Here is a 19447-nt window from a genome sequence, read left to right on the forward strand (position 1 = left end):
TGTTTCAAAGGATTTGCTGTCCTCTGCTAGAGCTCTCACAAATAGAAGCTGTGTATGTGCTACAGTGTTGGATTCTGTGAGTAGATACTCTTACCGCAGAACATTTAAGACTGTGTGACTTCAACACTAAGTAATGCTCAGCCAGTCTAATCTTCCTAGCCTGTCCGTTTCACCTGCAAGGGTATTCTGATCTGGAGCTGTACTTATTTCTGACTTTCTTGCCAAGGAGGAAAATTGCCCTGTGGTAAACTCTTTTGCAATGCTGAAAACAAGGCCAAAAGCCAGAGAGAACTGGAGGAAGAGTTGCAAAGGACCAGAGAATTTTGGGGAGTGGTGTGGGGGGCACACTGGTGGCTAGATGAGGGTGAATGTGCTGTGAAGCTAGAGCATCTTCTCGCATATCCAGATTATGGCAAATAGACAAATCGATATCTGATATTGAGTGCTCTGGGAACGGTCTGGACAGTGTTCCAGACAGCTCAGACTTGTTGAGTGGCGTACTTCTGGAACATCCTCTAATAACCATAACCCCAAAGGAAGATTTACAGCATGAACATGTGTAGAATTTATTTTGGAGGCACACTTTTTAACCCTAATCCTCAGTCATCAAGCCTCTGTTGCATCTGCCAGTTTGAGATGCTCATTTCCTCAGGAGGTGAAAGACCTGTGGCTTACAAGTTCCACTAAGCAGCATGTCAAACAGTGGAAAAGTGCTCTCATCCACTTGGGGAGTAACAACTCTCTTATTTTTTAAGTTGTGCGCTAACCATTTCCCTAGTGCACATGCTGCTGTTGTCTGTTGGAATTGTGTAGTAGGTGTTATTGAGAGGCATGTCTCCTGTATCTGTAAGTGTGTTCCCCTCACATACCATGCCCCCTTGAAGGCAGAGTACCTTGGTAGTCCATGATTTCTACCAAGGATTTAACCTGGACTCAGCACTTCGATTGTGCCTTACACTCCTCTTCCTATTGGTGGAAGCCCTGTTACTTAGGTACTTTAATTGCCTTGCCTATGAGCATCCATTATATACAGATTATAATACAGAGAGTACAAGCAAATGGATGGAATGATTTAAGCTGGTCTCCACTTCTTTGTAAGAAAAGGAGGCATTAGTATACAAGGACACAACTGTTTTGGAAAGCTAGACTTGGGAAAAGAACCTGAAGAACATGCAAGTAAGTATGCCATGTTAGCTGCCTGTGTTAGACAAGAGACTTAGTTTTTCCAGAACAAAATTGATTAGTGGTAGAATTGAGTGTCACTGGTGGTCTAAGAAAGCATTCTTTAAAATTCTTTGCAAATATTGAGTGATGCAAATGTGGCAAGTTCCAAATGGATGCCAGATGGAACTGAAAAATACTGTGCACAGGTCTCAAATCAGGCAGCTATGACAAGGAGTCTAGGAATAATGATGTCATGGGGTAAAGGGGTCTTTTTTTATAATACTGTCGAGTATAACTTTCATTCATCAGTAAAGATCTCTTAGACAACTTAACATGAACCTGTTTACTATCTCGCCTTCATTCTTGCTGGATGGGTTCGGAGCCGATCCTCGGCTCCGACTCGGCCAATACTAAAGCTCGAGAGCTAATTCCACTGGCTCGAGGCTCCCCTATATCCCACAATGCTAGGCGGTAACTAACCAGATCTAGTTTGCCGCTTAGCTGGCGAGGTGCTTTTCTACCGGCTCTGGCAGGTTAGTGAAAAATTTTCAAATCTTTAGACCCCCTAGGTACTTCCTTACTGAAACCTTTAGTTTTAAACCACTTTTTTTCCTGGTTCAAAAAAATACCTCAGCATACTCCTTTCCTTTATTCCCCTTAGTTTTAGGCCTTAGGCCCCTTCCCCCGCCTTCTCCTAGTCCTTTAGTGTGAATGGCGTTTTATTTTTCTTTAAGGTCTGTGTGTGTGTGTATGTATGTGTGTGTGTGTGTGTGTGTTGATTCACTCTTAGACCTTTATTATGTCTAGGGAATCTTAAGGTCTCAGGCATCAAGAAATGTGACTCGTGCTGTCAGAAAATGTCTCTGACAGACGGTCACACTTCTTGTGTGTATTGCCTGGGACCTTTGCACCTGCAGGACTCCTGTGCTGTATGTCATGGTTTCAGCCCTAGAGTCCTGCAGGAACGCAAGAATAAATTGATCTTCCGTGGCTTATTAAAGCCTGAAGGCCCCCTGACCCAGTCTGTGTCGGGGAAGCCTTCAAAGACTTCCAAACAGTCGGCTCCGGCTTCTGAGCCGACCTCTGGAACTTTTAAGTCTGCTTCGACATCGGCTCCAGCTGGAGGCGATGTTTCCAAGCCTTATACTGTTACCTCGGCTCCGGCTGGAGCCGAGGCTGATAAGACTCAGTTGGCTCCGATACTCTTATCGGAGCAACCTTCGAGGAAGAGATCTAGATCCCCCTCCATCGGCTCCGTTCACTCGGCACCAGGATCCTCTCTTCTTTCGGAACGGAGCCATAGGTCACATTCCTCGCGGTCTTCCAGGCTGTCTGACCACGATTTGCAAAGGGTAGTGAGTAGACTTCTCAAGTCCGAGGCACTGGCCAAAATGCTGCATAGCCCGACTCAACAGTTAGTGGCTATTCCTGTTCCCCAATGTATTCCTCCTCCGACTCCTTTGAGTTCGGAGTCTGGGCTCGTCGGAGCCATGACTGTCGGTGCGTCAGATCCGATACCTTCCCTTTCGGCTCTGTCGTCTGCTCCGAGATCCTCTTTGGAGGGATCTCGGCGCCGAGCTTCCCTCGTCGGCTCCGAGGGGGTGAGTGACATCGGACCCTTGTCCGACCCCGCTCTCCCTCTCGGGTCTTCGGCAGTGGTGAGTTCGGCTCTGACATCGGCCTCGGAGCCGTCCCTGTCGGTGCCGGGAGGGGTCCTTGTCTCTTCGGAGCGGGGACCTCCGGCCTTGCCTGATAGGGGGGCCTTCGAGGTCATGCGGAGCGTGCTAGAACCAGGGTCTGCCCTACAGTCGGCTCAGTCAGCCCCTCCATCTTCAGTGCCTGCGGTGATTTCTACCCACCCTCTTGCATCAGACCGCAGAGAGACAACTCTTCAAGTTTCCCCATTGGGAATTTCCTCCTCTTCCGAGGCCTCTCCTCACCCGGTAGGAGATCCCCCTAGGAAGAGGCAGTGCAAGAGGAAGCACATTGACTCCCCTGAGTCTGTTACCTCGGACACTGACTTAGAGGAATCTGAAGGTTTCCCCCGATCCCCCTCTGAGGATGTCTCCTTTGCTGACATCCTTGAGAGCCTGAAACAGAGGGGGAACTGGCCAGCCCTTAACCCTTCAGAGGATGAGTCAGTGTATCTTGAGGCATTTGGCTCTTGCCCTTCTACCTCCTGGGTGTCCCCTTCCTTTGACCCCCTTATGGAAGTGGTGGCAAGGAAGGCCTGGATGGCTCCTGATTCAGTGGAACCCACCCCGAGGAGACCATCTAAGTTACTGCCCCTAGAGATAAAGACTTTTTATCCAAAGGTGTCCCCGTTGATGCCATGGTGGTGGCCGCGGCCACTAAGAAGGAGTTAACCGATCCTTCGGTTCCTGTCCATCCTCCTAATAAGGAATCTAGGACCATGGACAGGTACGATAAGCGGATGTTCTCATCAGCAACCTTTTCAATGTGGTCGCTGAACTACTTATGTCACTTCACTCGTCTCCAGAGAGATTTACTCAAGGATATGAGTGAAGCAATAAAGGATCCAACAGCTGAGGGGTTCCAAGACATAGTGAACTCCCAGTTGGCAACCCTGAACTCCATCGTTAACTCCTCCATGCGGCTTATCTCATATGCTGCGGATGAGGCGAGTAGAGCTGCAGGCACAGGCGTTGCCTTACGCCTTACGACGTCACGCCTGGATGCGGCTGTGCAACTTTGCGGACCCTTTCAAGGTGTCCTTCACCAATTCTCCCTTTGATGGATCATCCTTGTTTGGTCCACAGGTGAAGGATACATGGACTAGGTGTGAGGTAGAAGGTAAGACTCTCTCTGCCGTAGGAGTCCATTTTTCTACCCCTTCTAGGCCTTATCCCAAAGGTCAAAGAGGAGGAAAGATGTGGTTCTGTAAACAAAACCAAGGCGTCTCATCTGATGCACAAGGTCGATTCCCCTCTAGAGGCAGAGGGGGGATAACAATAAACGCCGCCCTAGAGGCAGAGGAGGTCCGCAAAACCAGGGTAGCAGAGAAACTTTCTCTGATAAACCCTTTCAGCATCCCTTAGGGGCTGCTCGGCTGACCACCTTCGGAGGCAGTCGGGGGAAGGTTATCCCTGTACCCAAAAGCCTGGTTTTCCCTTACACAAGACAAATGGGTACAGTCGATCATATCCGAGGGTTACAAAATTCCCTTGACTCACATCCCATCCCAACCCAAAGGATCCCTTCCAGACATTCCACCCAGTCTAAGGGAACAAGCAGCATTAGAAATTTCAAAGCTGCTATCAAAAAGAGCTATCCAATCAGTCCCAGCAGACCAGCAAGGATCCGGAATCTACTCCAAATTCTTTTTGGTACCAAAGAAAACAGGGGACTGGAGACCCATACTGGATCTTAGCAACTTAAACATGTCAGAAAAACAAAATTCCGGATGGTCACTCTACAGTCCATTCTACCCTTCTTGGGTCAGGACAATTGGATGTGCTCAATAGATCTTCAGGACGCGTATTACCATATCAAGATGAACAGACGCTCCAGGAGATTTCTCCGCTTCAGGCTGGGAGCCAGTCACTACCAGTTCAGAGCCCTACCCTTTGGTCTCACTACAGCACCCCCCGAGTGCTTACCAAATGCATGGCAGTGGTCGTGGCTCACTTGAGACGTCAAGGATTCCAGGTGTTTCCGTATTTAGACGACTGGCTCCTTACTGCCACCACCAGACATCAGCTTCTTCTATCCAGGGACTTCACTATCCAAACTTGCCAAGCCCTAGGCATTTCAATAAATTTCGAAAAATCTGCCTTGTCAATCTATTACTTTTATGGGCGCCACATTAGACGCACTCAATCTTTCAGCCAGACTTACAGAGCAAAGAGTGTCAGACATCTGCAAGCAAGTTTCCCTTCTCTTGCAATGCAACAAAGTCAAAGTCAGACTAGTTTTCAAGGTATTAGGAGTCATGGCAGCAGCTATTCCCCTTCTCCCCTTAGCTCGCTTCCACATGAGGATTCTCCAGTGGATGCTGTTTACACAGTGGTCCTTCCAACAGCTCCCGATGTCCTACACCATACTGATAACTCAATCGTGCAAAAATCAACTGTCTTGGTGGACGACGTCACCTCAGGTTCTCCAAGGAAGACCTTTCACTCATCCCCCTCCAGTCGCCACGTTGACAACAGACGCCTCCCTGATCAGGTGGGGGGGGGCATTATCAGGGCAGGACAGTCCAGGGCACGTGGCAACCATTCGAGTGCCACTTGCACATAAATGTCTTAGAGATGGGAGTAGTGCTTTTAGCGTTGCAAGCCCTTCACGACTCTCTTCCAACAGGGACTATTGCAATTCAGATGGACAACATGTCCGTAGTGTGGTACATCAACAAACAAGGCGGAACCAGATCATACCCCTTATGTCGAGAGGCACTCAGACTTTGGCAATGGGCGATCTCTTCTCAGCGTTTTCTGATAGCAACGCACATTCCCGGGGAATCCAACGTGATTGCAAACAAGTTGAGCAGAGCAATACTCATGCCCCACGAGTGGTCTCTGAAGAAATCAGTTGTGGAAGAAGTATTCCTAAGATGGGGCCAGCCTTGCTGCGATCTTTTTGCTACTCCGCAAAACAGCAAGTGTCATGACTTCTTCACTCTCTTCCCATTACCAGGCCATCCCACCAGAGATGCTCTAGTCCACGATTGGCCCCGGGGACTTCTATATGCCTTTCCCCCTTTTCCGCTGATAACTCAACTAATTCAGAAAGCCATCGCCTTGAGAGTGACTATGATCCTCATTGCCCCTTACTGGCCTCGACAGATATGGTTTCCGTTTCTTCATCGTTACCTGTTGGAGCAGCCGTGGCATCTGGACCCAGTGCCAGATCTGTTGACCCACCAATCGGGCCAGCTGCACCAATCTCTTCATTCTCTCAACCTCACAGCGTGGTTTCTCCGATTCCGACCTTAGCCAGGCTTCCCTCAATATCTTGCTCGGTCAGAGATATCTTGATACCCTCTCATAAATCTTCTACCTGGAAGATTTATTATAGCAAATGGAAACTCTTCTCTTTTTGGGCAACATCAAAAAATATAGATCCCTTCACTGCTCCTATCCAGTCTATTCTAGACTTTCTAGCAGAACTCTTTCATTTAGGCTCTTCTTCATCTACCATTAGAGTTCAACTGGCTGCCATATCTAATTATCATGTAGGTGTCTCGGAGTCTAGCATCATGGCTCACAAGCTCTGAAAAGCCTTTTTAAGGGGCATATTTCTTCTTAAACCTCCAATCAAAGATCCCCCGCCTCAATGGGGCTTGAACTTGGTTCTGGCATCCTTGATCCTTCCCCCCCTTTGAACCAGCGGCTTCATGTTCTCTGAAGTTGCTGTCTTGGAAGACACTTTTTCTGGTAGCCAAAACTTCAGCGAGAAGGGTATCTGAACTCCATGCTCTGTGCAGTCGTCCTCCTTACTTAGTTTTTCACAAAGATAGAGTTTCCCTCCGTACTAATCCATCCTTTTTACCTAAGGTTTCCTCTCAAACAAACCTAAACCAAATTACTGATCTCCCCGTCTTTTTTCCTAACTATTCAAACAGGCTACATTTTCTGGATGTTCACCACCAACTTGGGTATTATTTAGACAGGACTAAACAATTCAGGAAATCTGATCAGCTTTTCCTGTCTTATGCGGAAGGAAAATTGGGCCTTCCAGTTACTAAAGTGTCCCTTTCTAGATGGCTTACCTCTATAATTACCTTCATCTATGAAATCAGACATCAAAAATTGCCTTGAAGACCTAGAGCTCATTCAACCAGGGCATTAGCTACATCTGTAGCTTTTCAGAATAGGCTGCCAATAGATTCCGTTTGTGCAGCAGCCACCTGGGCTTCTCCTCATACCTTCATTTCACATTACAAATTGGACATGGTCTCCAGAAACCGTGCCAACTTTGGTTCCACTGTTCTCAAGAGTCTGTTCCAATAGGCCACCCGGGATGAGGTGCTAGGGACGCGGTCCCATCCAGCAAGAATGAAGGCGAGATAGACAACAACATTAAGAAGTTATGTACCTACCATAACGTTCCATGTTAGCTGTCTTCTTCTCGCCTTCTTTCTTGCGTCCCACCCTCCTTCCCCCAAGCCTGGACAGACCGATAGGAATTCCCTCTTTTTTGTGATCTTCCTCTGGAAGTTGTCATTCCCACACATCTTCCACCTCTATTTCCCCTTTTGTTAGGTCTAGGTTACCTTTCACTCAGGTTTATATAGAGGTGGGTTACCCTTCTCCATTCTGGAGACTAGAATTGCTTGGTCTAGCTATCAAACGAGATCTGAGTAGTTACCGCCTAGCATTGTGGGATATAGGGGAGCCTCGAGCCGGTGGAATTAGCTCTCGAGCTTTAGTATTGGCCGAGTCGGAGCCGAGGATCGGCTCCGAATCCATCCAGCAAGTAAGAAGGCAAGAAGAAGACAACTAACATGGAACGTTATGGTAGGTACATAACTTCTTATTTTCACTCATAAGGCTCTTTAAAAAGCTTGCAGATGTATCTGTGGTAGCATGTAGAGTCCATCATACCAGTGTCATAAACATTGTGCTGCTCCCTTGGGATACTTCTGAAGAAAGCTGCACCTCACTAGTACAGCAGCTATAGAGCTTGCAAGCTGTCAAAGGAATGGGAATAGGAACAGCCCTCAGGATTTGCAGACTAGCCTACTTCCTAACACATGTCTCTTGCCTCTGCTGGGGAATGAATGGCTGGAAGCCTCCTGTCCCAGTGGGGGAACAAATAGTTCAGTTGAGTGTAAAAGGGGAGCTACTAGACCCAAAAAAAAAAAAAAAACTTGCTAACAGTGTAGGTATGAAATCTCCACTGCTGCTTCTTGACTTGCAGGAAGTGTACTCAGTAGTGGTAAGATGGGAACTTGCAGACTAGGGACAGGCACTCTTATGAAGTCAGCAAGTGCTAGCATAGTTTGTGCTTGCGCTCAGTGCATGTCCCCTCCCCAGAAGCATATGAACTGTTTCAAAAAGAACTGAGTTGTGATTTGGTATTGAGAGTAAACCTAATCATTAACACATCAAGGAAGATGCCCTTGTAAGCTGGGACCCAAAGGAACTATGCCATTAAGTTGAAAGTGTTTAAAAAAAAAAAAAAAAAAAAAAAGGAGATCCCGTCTTAGATGGATGGGGGATAGTAGGCTCTTGGATTGTGCAAGAGGCCATGGTTGGCAAATCACCTAGTTTTGAAATAGACAACTTACTTGGGGATGCTTGAATCTGTCATCTTCAGATGCCTGCCCTTTACCAGGAGCCATGGAATGAGTGGTATCAGAGGAAATGCTTGAAGGAGACTTGCAGCAGCATTTTCAGCAAGGGAGAAGGTGATAAAATGACAGAGATAATGGATATACTTTGTGTTAGTAAACCTCGAGTCCATTAGGAGAGAGAGAGCTGCTCCAAAACTGAGAGACGACATCCTGTTGGCCAAGAAGTTCAATGACTGCAGCGTGAACTGCTACAAAGAAGAATCTTTAACAAATGCTGTTTCCAGAGAAAGTAATTCCCCTGGAATGTGAGGAGTTAGAAGTGCTGTCAGGAAGAATCCCACCAACATGGCCCTTTAATAGAAAGTTCACCCCCCCCCCCCCCCCCCAGATGTAAACTGATATGATACAAGGAAGAATCCCTAAAGACAAGACCTTTTTCCATAGATGTCTGACCTCAACAAAGTGCACATAAAGGCACCCTTTACTGCTTGTTGATACACCAAACTACTTTGTTTCGATGCACGAACCTTGAAGCCATTTCTTCAGTGCCTGTAGGCCCAAGATCCCTGCCCTAATCTATGCAAGCAATAATGCCCAATGGGGTTTGTGTTGTTGTGGAAATAATTTCTGTCCAGGGGTGTTCTGAGGCCCAATGCCACAGGCAGATGGCTTCTACACTGTGGGAGGGTGTTATTTCCACAAAAACACGCATTCTGGAGGGCATTATTGCTCTTAGAGAATAAGCTAACACAAATCCTATTATTCAAGCAACTTCATGATTTTATAACAGCAGTACTTAAAATGTGTTCCTATTTTGAGCCTTTGTTCCCCCCCTTAATTTATGCTTTATCCAGATATCTTGAGCTAAGAGAGAGAGAGAACTCTTAACTGCTCTTGCTGCCATTGCTTGATCTCGTACATTCATTCACACACATATGGAAACAAATGCACAGACAAACATAAACACACACACACACTTTGTTTTATTTAAGTTTTAAATTTGCTAAACGGTAAAAGCACTGTTTAGTTGAGTGTAAAATAATGGCTCGATCGATCTCTGTCGCACTCACAAACAGGCATACAGACGCACACTTTTTTTAATTTATAAACCGCAAAAGCATTGCTTAGCAAGTATAAAATAATGGCAACTATTAGGTTATTTTCAGTTCGAGCTCCACAGCAGCTTAATATACTGCCATGAAACATTGGACTAATTTTTCACTGGGCATTATCTGTAGATTAACAGCTAGCTGGAGATTGCTCGTTCTGCAGTCAGGGTGCTGATATACACGTCTCCTGTTCTCTAAAGTAAGTTAAAATCTGTAAAGATCAGAATCCTTCTGCAGTGTGGGAGCCTGCATGTGTCTGTATCCTAGAGAAGTGACGGTGGTGCTACATTAGAACACTCCCAAGGGTAGTAGATCCAGAAATGGCTCACCTAAGAGGCTGAACATCTGAATACACTGCAGCAAATGCATCTTTGCATGTATTTCTGACCCTGACTAGAATGTCAAGGGATGTTTCTACTGTTTCCACCACACAAACATCCACTGAAGAGTTCTCATGTGTAGCAGATGAAATCATCAAAATGAAGGCTGAACTAAAAGAGCTGACATGATGGAAGACATATGTAGATGTTAGCTGTAAGAGCTTTTGAAGCCTGTCAGGCGATGAAGATTGTCTCTGTTGTCATACACTGTGTTAAGCAGCTCCACAAGGAATAACAGCTGTGTATGCACCATTTGGGATTTTAACTGGCCACTGTTCTCATAGACAGAAGTGAGTTATATGGTATAAATTTCATGTATACCTGGCCGTTTGGCTTCAGTTCGCTTTTCCAGGTAAGAGAAAACAGGAAGTGGAGGGCAGCAATTACTTACCACCACCTTGCACTTTTTAGCTAACCTTGGAGTGAAAGGGAAGACAAAAGACATAATCCTGAAGTGGATATACTGGGTACTGTCCAAAAGGTTGTGAAATTGCGTGACCAATTTCTTATTTTGATGTGACAGTATGTATCTTGGTGGTTAAAAGTACATCCAGCCCCCCCCCCCCCCCCCTTAATAGAAGGGAACATAGATTGATAGAGAGAGCATCTGGAATGTTGGTTTAGAGATGGGGATTTATGCCACCTAGATCCAAAATGGACCTGATGTCACTAAAAGGAAACAAGAGTAAGCTTTTTCTGGTCTTTGGGGTTAAACTGGATAGTTCGTTTCTTGGGGAACTTTATGTTTAGGTGTTTAAAGTCTTGTTCATTACAGATAAAGCAGAGTAAGCAGTAAGACATTTTGACAGCAAACATGTCAAGATGGTAAAATCAGTACTAGTTTCTTTGTATACTAGCAAAGACGTGTGCTTGTGCATATTCAGGGACCAGAGACATTGCTTCCTTTTCAGTGCTGCCTTAGGTGGTGTGTCCCAGAGTTCTTGTGCTGGACCCTGTGGTCAGCCTGATTTTGGTGATTGCAGTCCTTGAGTCTCCCCTCTAAAGATCTGTAGTACTTTATTTATTTGCTTGCGTACTTATTTTTTTTTGTTTGTTTACCAGGGTATATTATCCTGATCATAATTGACCATTTACAAGTATCAAGGATTCCCCTCTTGGGGTGTCCTCTCTCCCAGGCCCACTTGAAACAGCAGATCCTGATTGAAGAGGGTCCACTGGATCATCTGATATGAGGGCAAGTTTCTTAGGTGGTAGAGATCAAGCAAATGGATAACATCAGGTGGCAAACTGAGTTAATGTACAGGACTGCATTCTTAAAAGTATGACCTGAACTCTGCACAGGCCTCTGTCCGATACTCTGTCTCTGGCTGGTGCACTATCATGCTCTGGTTTCTTATTGCCCAGTGAATATATGTCCAGTTGTCTTGTTATTATGTAATACTGCATATTAGTTGTTCTCTTCATGAAGAAGGGGGTACCTCTAGTTACTGAGAGGAGTCAGAGGACCCTGAAACCACATTCTCTTTTCTCTGACAGGAGAAAGAGTTACGAGCCCCCCCTTCTTGCTAGATATCCACCACTATGAAGAATTGTTTAAGCTCTTTAGGGAAAGCCTAGACTGTCGTTAAACCTCTATTCTGTCTCCCTAAAAATCAGAAGTGCCTTGCATATTTTTGAAGTGGCAAGGCCTGGGAAGCCCTGAGTTACTTCTTCTCTGATGACCGTCATTAAGGCAACTGTGTAGGCAGTCTAGAGGTACACTGACTTTTGTCTTTTGCCTCCCCACCTCCCCATAAATATGGAGGTTGTTTACACGCCTTCATCTGATTGGATAGAGCAGCTGACCAAGCTTCCTAGTGCTGGCTCCTTTGTGATATCTTCAGATTAGTGCAAATCAGAGACCGTAACACTTTGCTTCCTTACCTCCTGAGAGTGAGTCTTTATCTTTCAACAGATGAGTCACAAAAGTTTACTCTTCAGTACTAGTTCTTTGGGCTGTCAAACATCTCAATTGTTGCAGTTCCATTCATACTTTGGAAAGGCTGCATATTGTGGACCTCCTGTAGTTTCAGCTCAGAATCAGTATGATGCTCTGACTAGGACTGTGAGCCTGCACATGATGGGCATGGCTGAAGTCTTGCTTCTTGAAGGAGGACCTCTGGAACAAGATCATGGATGCCCATCTGATGAGGGACCTCCTGTGGGGGAAGCAGGCACTTTGCCAGTCTTAAGAAAACCTTCACCAGGACCTACCAGATTTTGTACATGACTATTCACAGCCATGTCTTGCACCTCACAGGCCTTCTCCAAGAAAGAGTGGTGCTGGTGGATGAGTCTATCTCAGAAGAACTCTGGGGAAAGGCCCAGACTCCACTGCTCAGGGAGATTGCACAGCCCACCCCATTTTTGAAAGATGGTAAGAAGCTGTTACTTCTATCTCTGGTCCCAGAGGGACAGACAAGTTTGTACCACTATGACCCTTGTTAATGTCATTGGTATTTTATGTCCAGTTTCAGAAGGCCACAATACAGGTGCCCATGCTGCTCTTCCTGACAGCTGTTAGTTGATGTCACTAGATATGTTGAACACTTTTTTGTTGCCACACCAGTGTTTGGGAACTTCACAGGCAATTCCTAATGGTTCACTGTGGGTGTCATCAGTTGTAGTTCAAAGTATTGCCTTTTGGGTTTTTCTCGATGAGTCTTTATCAAGGTATTGACTGTGGTGACTGTAGTCTTGCAAGATCAGCATTCTCCGTGTGTTCCTTTACATGGATTAATGGCTTTTACAAATGGCATCTGGGGATTCCCCTGAAAATGTCTATGCAGTGTTAGCTACTTAATGGGTTGACATCGTCTATATGTAATGCTGGAAGATCAGTAGACTGGGTCTATTCCCACACCAGCTAGTTAGATTTAATTTTTTCTCTTAACTCACTTTAGAACAAGTCTTGGAATCCCGGACAAGGGCTAAGAAATAGCATTTTTATGAGACTGGATAGGATACCAGACTGCATTCTCATCAGTGCCAAGCATGCACTGTCTTTGCCTCTTCTTAAACTGCCTAGCTTTATCCTAGCCACTGGGTTTCTACCTGATGCCTAGAAAACACCACTGTGACTCCTTTACATAAGGTGGCCCTCTGGAGACCTAGGTAATTATAGGCTTATCAGTCTCACTAATTTATGTAAAGCCATGAAATTTATCTTAGCAGAACATATTTCTGTAGATTTAAACATCTCATCTAATCTAGACCTCACTCAGGTTTGGCTTTGAGGGCAGGTCCTGTCTGCTGAACTTTGATAACTTCTTTGAAATGTTAAAGGTTGCAGTCAGTAGTTACTGTGTATACTATCCGTCTTGACCTAGTCAAGGTTTTTGCCACTATCCCCCAAGCTGTTATTATTGAAAAATTAGACTTAATGTAAACCCCCAAGGTGTCTGCTGGATAGCAAGCTGGCTGTGTAGTAGATCTCAAAATAGAGTTGCTCCCTCTGTGAATGTAAAATTTACTATGAGTGGGGTACTGTGGAGCTCAATTCTGAGCCATCCCACGTTTGATATTTATTTTGCATACATCCAAGTCAATATCCCTGAAATGTGGTGGACCAAGTTTGCTGATGACTGCAATCTGGCCACTGCTGTCTGCTTATCCACTGATACTAATCTGTTCCAACAAGGGCTAGAATATGCACATACCTGGTGTATTGAAAACTGTCTCAGCTGAATGCAATAAAAAAAAAGCTGCTCTCAACCTCATGTTGTAAGTTGTACTCTTCAAACATATGTGGTCCTGAGAGGCATGGGTACTTAAGTGGACTGCTCTTTGTCTTTTGATCATTATATTTTCACCAGAGTCAGTCATTTCAAAGGAAAATCTTTAAGATCCAAGGAAGTAATCTTAACCGTTGTACTTTTCCTTTATTAGACCCATCATCCAATACAATGCCCTCTTTGCTATACACAAATATAAGACTTTTGCTTTGCAGAAAAGACCTTAATGATTTTACCCAAAAAATTAAAGCCCTTAAGTCCATCAACTGTAGCGATAGATTATCATGACTCTCCTTATACTGTGAGGCAATCTGTATCTCACTGCCATGAATGACACAATCCTATTTGACTTTGTTTCTTCACAAAACCAGTGGCTCTATAATTATCTGTACTTGTGACCTAAATTTTCAGCAATAAATAAACCAGACTCACTGGAGGGACAGATTCATAGCTCAACATGTTCCTAGGCTATGGAGTAAGTTACCATCACAGGTCAAGCACAATACCACTTTACCCATCCAGTCATCAAGTCTGTGTAATTGCAGACAGATGCACATTTACACCAGGCTTATTATATACAACCCTGATTGATTTGGGAGGTGAGCATTATTAACTGTTCATAAAAGGTGGCAAGAGCTTTTAGGTGTGCCTACTTAAAGTTGTATATGACTAGACATTTTATGATCCCTAAGATCCCTTGCCTAATATTGTTCTCATGTTTCTAGGTCATTCCTGACTTCTGCTCAGGGGATTGTCTTCATTGGTGTAGACCTGGGCTATTCTTATGGTCATTTGCTTCTGCTGTTGAACAGAACAAGGCATGGCCTTGATTGACTGACTTGAGTTAGAACATTTAATGCAAGGTGCTTTCTAGGAAACTGATTTGTCTTCTAGGCTTAATGTCTAACACCATATTCAGGGCCCCATGTGCATGTATGGGGATGTAGGTTTTGTAATGGACCATGAGGTACTTGTGGCTTCAGAGCTACTGCTTGTTATTGGACTTTTTGTGTTGGGCCATAGACAGTCCCCACCAGGCGCATCCTTTCTGCAGCCAAAGCCATTGCATATTGTAATGAATGTTCATTGCAGGTTGAGGAGCTCATCTATGCCTCCTGTACTGTGCAGGGAATGTGGCATTCCTTGGGAAGGGAAATCCACATCAGCCATTTGGAGTGAAGGATGATCATTCTGATCCCAGTGGCCTTGAAACAGAATTGCTCCCAAGCACCTCCTTTTGCAGTCTATCCGCTCATTATGAGTTGTGACCATGTGGCACTGAGAGCTAAAACAGTTTCCATCAATTCCAAATGTCATCACAAAATTCATGGAAGAAATAGCAATAGTTCAATTCATATTACCTGTTGGACACTGAGAAGGGTATGGTTTTGAGGCTGTTGAATCCCACTGAATTTGCTGAGTTTGTATTATCAAGGGTTGTAGAGACTGCTCTGGAGCCTTACAGTTGTCATATCTGTGCATACAAATGGAAATGTCTCCTGGTTGGAGTGGAGCAGTACCTTGAACCAGAGGTTTTGGTGAGTTTTGAATAATATCCAACAACTGTATGATCTGATCCTCATTTTTTTACCCCCACAGTCTAGACACAAATGTCCCTTATTGGTGCTCATCAAGGAGGGCAGGATTGTAGATCAGTACAGGCTGGTCAAGTAGCTCCTTAAAGGAGCACTGCATCTCCTTCCTTTGAGGAACTCCTCCTGTTTTGGGGATTTGAACCTTATGGTTACCTGATGTTCCTGTTTGCCATGTAATCCAATTAACACAGAGGCATTGAAGTTCATTTCATCAACAATGCTTTGTGTTATGGATGTCACCTCTGATCATAGGGTATGAGAGCTTCTGTCCCTTCTGTTCATTTCTACAACAATGCTTTATGTTGTGGATGTCACCTCTGATCGTAGGGTATGAGAGCTTCTGTCCCTTCTGTGTAGAGAATAACTGATCTTTTGGAAAGACTGTCTATCCCTCAAGAAGAACCCATATTTCTCTATGTAAACCGGCCTATCTCCTTTTGTTTTTCATGGAAAGAAATCGGGGAAGAGAGGGCACTTCACACTTCTGAAGTGTACTGCCAGTTTAGGTGTTAGCCACAATGAATGCAAGAATTTAGGAAGATAGAAAAGGTATTAATCTCCTTTGCAGTAAAGAGAGAATAACTCATGGCTGCTAAGCAGATAACTTTCCAAGTGGACTGCAAACTACATTATCTTGTAAGTTGCATCATGTGGAGCCATCTTTAAATTGCTTAACCCCAGCCTGCATAAGCCACTCACTCCACAGCACTTTTGCTTGTTGTGCACACCCAATAGTAATTATAGGGCATTTTCTCCTTGACGACCCCCCCCCCCAGGACATAAACAAAAATAGATTTTTACCGCCCGCTTGTTACGGGGAAGGTCTCTCACTAAAAGAAAACGAACAACAAGGCTACTATTTCAAGCTTTTCACATAGGTAATTACAGGGCATTTTCTCATTAAAGATCTCCCCCTTCCAGGACATGAACAAAAATAGATTTTTTACCGCTCACTTGTTACGGGACAGGCCTCTCACCAAAAGAAAATGAACAACAAGGCTACCATGTCAAGCTTTTCACATAGGGTGAATACTGTTGTATATATAATCAGAGTTTAGAGCATTTTTTTCTTATTTTCTTTTTTTTCCTCTAATTGTACGCTGTGCACGACAGTTAGGGCTCCCACAATTGACAACAACCTAAGCTCCGGTCAATATCTGGTTAAAGTAAATTCCTCATAGTCACCACTACATGGCATTACCCGCCTATATTTCAGCCTACTAATATGTTACAGTAGCTTATTTATCCCAGTTAAATAATTGCTGCAAACTTATTAAAATAACTACCAAACCCTACTAATTAGGTTTAGTGCACAGTCACCCCCATAAGTGTATCATTGATAACCCCACTCAGTAAGGTTAAATGCTTGTTGATTCCACATATCTTTCCTTAGTCATTTGCATTTTCATTGTTTATTTCTTGATTTTCATGAAGGTGTTTGTTACAGATATAGGGTGAATTAGCAGCCTAGGGGAACCTAAGGGGATGCACCTTATGAAGCTATAGCCAACATATTGTTACTTGATGACAAGCATTTCAGGTGTATGGATATCCCCGAATATGGGGTCTTCCAGAATTTTTGTTTTTCAGAATTCCAGTTTGTGGAAAAGACTATCCCCTCCATAGATCAACTGATACTGTAAAAACATATCTTTTATGTGCTCTTCAAAAGCTCCATTCATCCTTCAGACTCCTGTCAGCAACGACTGAAGTGCCAGTTATGCCAATACAGACAAAATGATTTGCTCTGATTCTCTCTGCATTTGATAACTTTACAATGAGCTGGGTTCTGAATCTGTGCTCTGAAGTTGCATGCTGTAGGGCTGTGTAGTGCATGAATTCACTTCTTTCACCTTTTCTTATGGTTTGAAACATAATGTAGTGAAAAAGAAATCTAGTGGCAATGGAGATATTTGTACAGGATGGGTGTCGCGTTATGGCGCATAAAATGTGGTAAATAAAATTGTTTAATCTGGCAAATAGTATAGACAATAAAATCATGAATAACATTTTTTTTTTATTTTAGCTGACAACTACAATAACGCTACTGCTCTGGTTATAACATATCCGGTTAACAATTACTACAATGATACCAAGAAACTGAACAGAGTTCTGGCATGGGAAAAAGAGTAAGCTTTTTTAATCTTTGCATTGGATACTTTTATTTTCCTCACAAATTATTGTTAGTCTTTATGTCAAGACTTACACTTTCTTGTTTGTGTGCCAGACTGAGACCCTGTATTTTTAAAACTTTAAGGGTTTTGTTAAATTAGTTTATCATTGACCTCTTATTTGTCCTTAATTGCTAGTAGTGTATTTCTAGAGTTCACATAAGTCATAGTTAAGAAGTTGTACAGTTTATAACCGTCTCACAGTACAATTTTGTTAATCTGTTTATAAAAGCATTTGACAGTGCACTGAAAGTCAGAGTGATGTGGGCTCCAGTATAATTCTGTGAACATTATTAGAATTTTTGCTCTTGAAACCGTTGTTTCTTGGGATAGGATGTGATTTCCTGAATAGGATAAAACTGGTGTTGATGAATGAATGACTGAGCAAACATACTCATGCAGTCAAAAATAGTACTTTTGTAACAAGTTTGGAAATCCCTAACTCTTGCGTAGGCATTATTAGTAAGAATCAGCCCTTCACTGAAGCAAGATAGTTAGCTAATTGTTTGGTTCCGTCTTGAAATTGAATCGTGCATTCATTTGTAGCTGCTCTGATTGGCTTATTTTACCTTATGCAAAATAGTCTTAAGAGCAAAATGTTATCTTTTTCAGATTTATAGAGTTTGTGAAGTCTTATAACAACACAAATCTGTCTATCTCCTTTTCGGCTGAACGAAGTATAGAAGATGAGATAAACCGTGAGAGTAATGGTGACATTAAAACCGTTGTGATTAGTTATGCTGTTATGTTTGTCTACATCACATTGGCTCTGGGACACATACAGAGCTGCAGCAGGATTTTGGTAAGACAATGATGCATTCATTTTGCTGTTATCAGCAGAATGTTTTGTATTGCAGTTTACTGCCGCTACTGTTTTTGTTACACAATTGCAATGTTAATTTTCTCACCAGAGTGTACTGGACTAATGCGTCTGCAGGTAAATAGAAGTATTGTTGTGTAATGTATATTTGTTTACCGTGTGTTTGTACGTACCTCATTAAAAAACAGAAGCCTATTAAAAATAAGGTATTAGAAAGGGCAGTAGAAAAATGCACTGTAGGATGTAGTAATAGAAGCAGTAATTGTACAGATAGTATACAAATTTACTTCCCTGCTGTTTATATTAGGTTACAGGGAAACCCGTGCAACCTTTCTTGAGATCTGTAAAAGCCACATGTCCAGGAAAAGTAGTGGTAATTAGAAGTGTAGCAAAAAAGTGAAAAAGAAATAAAGCAGTAACACTCTGGAAACCTTGATTTTGCTCCACATTTCCGGGGGGGGGGGGGGGGGTACAAAAAGTTATTTATTTATTTATTTATTTTTAATTTGCAATCACATTTGGAAGCATTGTCATTTCAGTTATCACTTTGGTGTCTAGGTCATGGAGACATATCCTAGCAAGTAATGTTTGATTTTTTTTTTTTTTTTTTTTTTTTTTTTTTAATCAAGATCACTTTTAGAAAATAAGAAATGTATACCTTAGCACTGTCACACGTTGAAGCCCTGCTTAGTAAAAAGGATCAGTTGCAACTATTGTTGATATTTTTTTAAGCATTACTGCTAAACAGTTAATCCAGTCTAAGAAATATTTGACTGGCACTTCTGATTATGATTGTTTCACTTTTAAAACATTTTTCACTTTTTCCTAAGATAGTGAATCTATGGAAAGTGAGGAGCAGAAACTGTTTGGACAGGTGGGTAGGAAAAAAGGAAGAATTGTTTTTCTCTGTGGAGCCTTTTCTAGTTTGAACTAGTCTTTCAGAGTTGGCAGTCTAGAGGAAGGCTTCTCATTTCAAAAATATGTGATCTGATGTTGGTTTTCATTTTCTCAACTAATGGGTTCGGATCCGATCCTTGGATCCAGTTCAGCCATTGCACGTGGCCACCAAAAAGCTCTCTAGCTCCTTTCCTACCCACAATGCACCAACCCCTAACATCTCTCAGATCTTATTTGCCGCTTTCACATCTAAATGTGGTTACCTTCAACGCTTGAGTTGAGTGGGAGATAAGTCTAATTTACATATTAATTCATAAAA

At 43.3% G+C, this 19447-nt stretch overlaps 1 protein-coding gene across 2 annotated transcripts in view; it reads left to right on the forward strand.

Moving 5' to 3' along the window:
* NPC1 (NPC intracellular cholesterol transporter 1) overlaps nucleotides 1-19447 on the forward strand; it is a 1151083-nt gene that overhangs the window by 548811 nt on the left and 582825 nt on the right. For both annotated transcript variants that reach the window (XM_044065361.1, XM_044065360.1), the window contains exons 11-12: nucleotides 17267-17369; nucleotides 18024-18213. In XM_044065361.1, the coding sequence (XP_043921296.1) occupies nucleotides 17267-17369; nucleotides 18024-18213 (293 nt within the window). The remainder of the gene's footprint in view (nucleotides 1-17266; nucleotides 17370-18023; nucleotides 18214-19447) is intronic.

This window comes from Protopterus annectens, chromosome 3.part0, assembly GCF_019279795.1.
Source record: "Protopterus annectens isolate FY-2018-M chromosome 3.part0, PAN1.0, whole genome shotgun sequence".
NCBI lineage: Eukaryota > Metazoa > Chordata > Ceratodontiformes > Protopteridae > Protopterus > Protopterus annectens.